This window comes from Cyprinodon variegatus, unplaced genomic scaffold (genome assembly GCF_000732505.1).
Source record: "Cyprinodon variegatus isolate N-32 unplaced genomic scaffold, C_variegatus-1.0 Scaffold634, whole genome shotgun sequence".
Lineage (NCBI taxonomy): Eukaryota > Metazoa > Chordata > Actinopteri > Cyprinodontiformes > Cyprinodontidae > Cyprinodon > Cyprinodon variegatus.
The window spans coordinates 354,236-359,142 of NW_015151087.1; the positions used below are offsets into that span (position 1 = coordinate 354,236).

Here is a 4,907-nt window from a genome sequence, read left to right on the forward strand (position 1 = left end):
AAAAAAAAAAAAAAAAAAAAAAAACATCCCGCTATTCTCCTACAAATAAGAAAAAGTCATTTTTAATTTGTGGGAAACCCACTAATGGGACATATCTATAAAAATGTAAAGAGAATACTACTGTTGGATTCAGCTTTGACCCCTGAAGTTCAGAGACATGAGTTAATCCAGCAGATTACAGAATAGTTCTGTAAGATTCTTCAAATTAAAGGCAAAAAAAACCAGCCTAACAGCAATGCAGAGCTGCTATAAAGCGAGGTAAATGCCTGACATCCAGGTCTGTCTACCTGCAGAGGTATGCTGGCCACCACCTGGTGGTGGGGATGCAAAGAATCCTAAAGCACTGATTAAAAGTGAAAACATAAGCATTTACATTGATTTTTAGATTTTATGAAAACATGAAATCCAGCTGTGTAAATGCTTTAATTACAATCATCATTTTGGCATAAACCAAGACTACATCAATTTTAAATCAATCACTTTTTTCCTGAGAGTGTAAAATAATTTTATTTAACTCATAGAAGCATGATAAAAACGTGTCTAGTAAGACTCACTGAGAGAAAAACTAAAGTAAACATGCGCCTGGTTGCCATGATGTGCAAATGGTCCAACAGGAGTTTGACGTTAGAACCACCAGCCATAGCCGTCATAAAGACACACATGTGTATGACGTCATCCGCGCACCAGACTGGAGTTGTGACAGGCAGCCCGGGCCACAAGCGGCTACGCTCTACCCCTTTTATTAATTCGGCTAGCTAATCTGAATCGTTCAATTCCATTTGGAGAGCGAGATCCTCTTTGGTAGTAGCACTAGACATCATCCAGGTATGTGAGTAAAACTAGCAGCAGTTCAGCGGACAGGATGAATGAATGGTAGCTGGCGCGCGCAGATGACGTCATTCACATTCCGCTTTGTTTTTAAAAAGTATAACCGCAGATGTCTGGGGGACACTGATTCCCCTACATGTTATGAATGCTGGCGAACCATAAAGAATAAATTATGAACAGTTTAGTTTGTGCCCTCAAGTCTTTGCCTATAGGAAGACGTTACTTGGATATAACCTAACAGAATATCTTCAGAACGGCTCCAAATGACACAAAACTCATATGGGTGAGAAGAACATGATGTAATAACGTAAAATCAAGGGGCCAATGTAAAAAAAAAAAAAAAATGGTGTTTCCCTTTTAGTACTGGCCGAGCATTTTTATTTAATTTCAGTCCATCCCTATTTTTGAAGTAATTGAGTTTTTTCATACCACAAACAGCATATTTTTAGTAAATAGGAAAATTACAACTTATTTAGACCAATATGTTCAATGTGTTCATGAATGAGGGGAAGATGGAGCGGAAGGTCGATAGGCAGATTGATGCGGCGTCTGCTGTGAACCGTGCGCTGTACCGGTCTGTTGTGGTGAAGAGACAGCTGAGCCAAAAAGCAAAGCTCTCAATTTACCGTTTGATCTATGTTCCTACCCTCATTAATGATCATGAGCTTTGGGTCATGACTGAAAAAATGAGATTCCAGATACAAGCGGCTGAAATGAGTTTTCTCCGTAGTGTGTCTGGGCTCTCCCTTAGAGATAGGGTGAGGAGCCCAGTAATTCGGGGAGGATTCAATAGAGCCACTGCTCCTCCACACCGAGAGGAGCCAGTTGAGGTGGCTCTGGCATCTGATTAGGATGCCTCCTGGACGTGTCCCTGGTGAGGTGTTCCACGCTGGGGGGACTATGTTTCTCGGCTGCCCTGGGAGCGCCTTGGGATTCCCCCCGAAAGAGCTGGCTGGATAGAGGGATGTCTGGGCCTCCCTACTGGAGCTGCTACCTCCGCGACCCGACCCCGGATAAGCGGGAGAAGATGAATGGATGTTCAACTAGACATAGATCTCTTTAAAATGTGACAGAGAAGTCATTGCAGGGAGAAAGAAAGCACCTATTTTAAGAAAAGTTTTTACAAATCAGGACATAAACATAACCTGGCCTAAACATTTTCAAAATCTAACATCAAGAAGATAAAAAAAAGAGCACATTCAACCCTGTTCTTTTTCTTCCTCAGATGGTCCCATCGTTTGCTTTGCTTCTTCTCTTTCCTCCAATTTAGTTCCCTTTTACATCAGCTATGAACCAGATTACAAGAGGACTTGAAAGAACAGACTGCATATAAGCCAACAACAGCATCACATCCCAACACTGGTTACCCACTCGTCTGATCGTATTTCCAAATACAGCAAACTGATTTCAGAGAATCAGCATATTTAAGAACCTTCTCCAGTAAAACGTATTGACATTAATTAACCAAATATTTAATGAATAAGTTGGGTTATTAATGTTTATTTGCCATTTAAATTTTGTATTTATTGTTTAACATACTGTATAAGCTGTATTTATCAAACATCTTATTTCTAAATCAATTAGGAGTGACATAGAATTAAAGCATAAACAAAGCTATGTTGAACCAGTTGTTCAGCATGGTGGTGAAGCCCTGGTGATGTGGGGATCTGCAAGCATTGAGTTGACCAGGGATTATTTTCTCTTATCGTGTCAAATTTGGGAATCTCCTAAAGTGCAAAGCGAGAATTTTACATCCTGGTTTTTATGGAGACTCTGTTATATTTTTACCAGGAAAAAAATATAACATTCAGTATGTTTTTATTAGATTAAACTGCTGATCAAATAGTACTCCAACATTTCTGAGCCAAAATACTAATATATGCATTCATACTGTTGGTGTAGAATACAACCTTTTAATAATAACATACTAATGGAGGGTATGATCGCACAGCCATACATACCTGGCACTGTATCAACTCCTCCGATAAGTTCTTCACCTCCTCCTCCAGAACCAGGACGCGGCTGTTCTCATGTGAGCACATTTTGAACCGACAGCGAAGGGAAACCAAAGCAGAAGCAGAACTAGCGCCGATAAACGATGCTATTATGGCTAACACCGCTAACCAGAGCCTCCCTCCTAACGGTTAATGGTCATATTTACGCTTTAATACCGTGACGTCACTCCGGTAGACAGCTTTAAAACATGACCAAAATGACCGCCTGATTATCGTCTGACAGCTCTTCCTCTCGTCCCTCATCAAAACGCGGATGAAACTTTTTCTCGACGCAGTTACCAGGGCGACGGATTCTTCCTTTCAAACGAGCCCGCTGTTTTCCGCTTCCGTTTCACTTCACAACAGCGCCGCCTGACTCCGCTTCATTTACACGCCGGCGCGGCTGGCGGCGCACAAGCAGGCGGAGTTAGGACAGTTTAACCCTTTATAGGAAAAAAAAAAATCAAGCCAATAGTGTTATTGAAATCCAGAAAAATACCTTATTACAAGGGTGTAACTTTGTGATGAAAGTTGGTGGGGACACTTTAAGGGTGGGGGCTGATGGACCTACAGTTAATCAACACAAACGCTTTCAATAGGGTTTGTATTTTCCAAAAATGAGCTCAAACATATACTTATTGAGTGCTTTCAAGTGAGTGCACAAAAGAACCAAAATACACAGATATTTATATTCATGAGTAGTTAGACATTAATGTATTAAAAAAAAGAGGAATACCAGCAATATGTCACGCCTCCCTAGTATGCACACAATTTCAGTTATATTCATCCATCCAGAAAAATGTGGATTGATTGATCGATGTTTTCCCTTTTACCTCTACATTGGTGAATGTCCTCCTTCAAAAGCAGCAAAATCAAATTTAGAAATTCGTCCCACATATTGTCAAAGTCTATGTATTGAAATTATTTGTGGGGACATGTCCACAACAGTCCCTCAGAAAGTTAGGTCTGTGCCTTATTACCTTTGTAACATTCAAAAAATATGGATATTTGATTGTAAATAACATAAGTGCATCTATAAGAAATCCAGGAAAAACACTCTGAGTAGAAGAAACACTTTTTTTGGTCCAACATAACCTTAGAGGCATTAATGCTGATAGTGGCACTTACTTTTTTTGTTTTTTTTTTGTTTATAAGCCTAAATATAATTGTTAATTAGGCTTATTCACTTTTTAACTTTACTTTTTAACTTTTCAATTAGGTTTTTACCTTTTTTTTCTCCTTCTTTTTTTAAACTTAATTTCCAGTAGGTAATATATCATTCAAGGACTCATCTAATTGGTCTAATGCCCAAATCAGATGTACAGCCATGTAGCAGTATCTTTGCTGAATGGCTGGGTATAGATCTAGTGCTTCTAGACCTCACTGAGGTCTAGAAGCACTAGGGGGGGGACTCCGTTTGTAAGGGCAACATTATAAGCAAGTGATCAAAAACTGTAATTGCCTTATAAAGGGTTAAGATGTATCAAGTTGATACATAGACATACCATGGCATTTTCGAAAACAATATTGAATTTCAGTCAAAAATCAGCCAAAGATAGCGAATCTCCCTAGTTCTTAAAACTATAAAATAACTACCAAGTATTTCATTTCTTCTATATATTTTTTATTTATCTTTTGCAAATGTATATTGACCAAGTCTAAAAAAAAAAAGAGACCAACAACGAAAAAAAAAATAAAATAATTGCCTTTTTTCAGCCTACCCTCTTTTCCTAAAGGTGCTATTTGATGCATATCACAGTGCGGAAAACAGTTGAATCTCATATATATTTTCCAAACCATTATATGAGAGTAAATTTGAGATATAGCAAACAGAAGAACAAAGTGCATTTGTTTAACCTGGCTATTATTTTTATGTTTTTGTTATCTTCTTCAAATCTATGGATTGAGGAAAAGATCTTTGCTGAAGTAAATAATAATACAGTGTCTATCACAACAGGTCAATAAGCCTTCAGTGCCTTAGGTTACATATCCTCCATCATTAACCCTTTAAAGTCAACTGTATTATATTTGATACACGAGTTTGTGAGATTTCTGCATCATCATTTTGATATTTTTGTTGTTGAA

General features: G+C 38.4%; 1 protein-coding gene across 1 annotated transcript in view; it reads right to left on the reverse strand.

The window, feature by feature from the left end:
* The window catches only part of cntln (centlein), a 167,517-nt gene extending 164,370 nt beyond the window's left edge, over nucleotides 1-3,147 (reverse strand). Inside the window, exon 1 of the mRNA XM_015393275.1 lies at nucleotides 2,790-3,147. Coding sequence (XP_015248761.1) covers nucleotides 2,790-2,870 — 81 coding nt within the window. The 5' untranslated portion in view covers nucleotides 2,871-3,147. The remainder of the gene's footprint in view (nucleotides 1-2,789) is intronic.
* Between the last annotated feature and the right edge of the window lie 1,760 nt (nucleotides 3,148-4,907).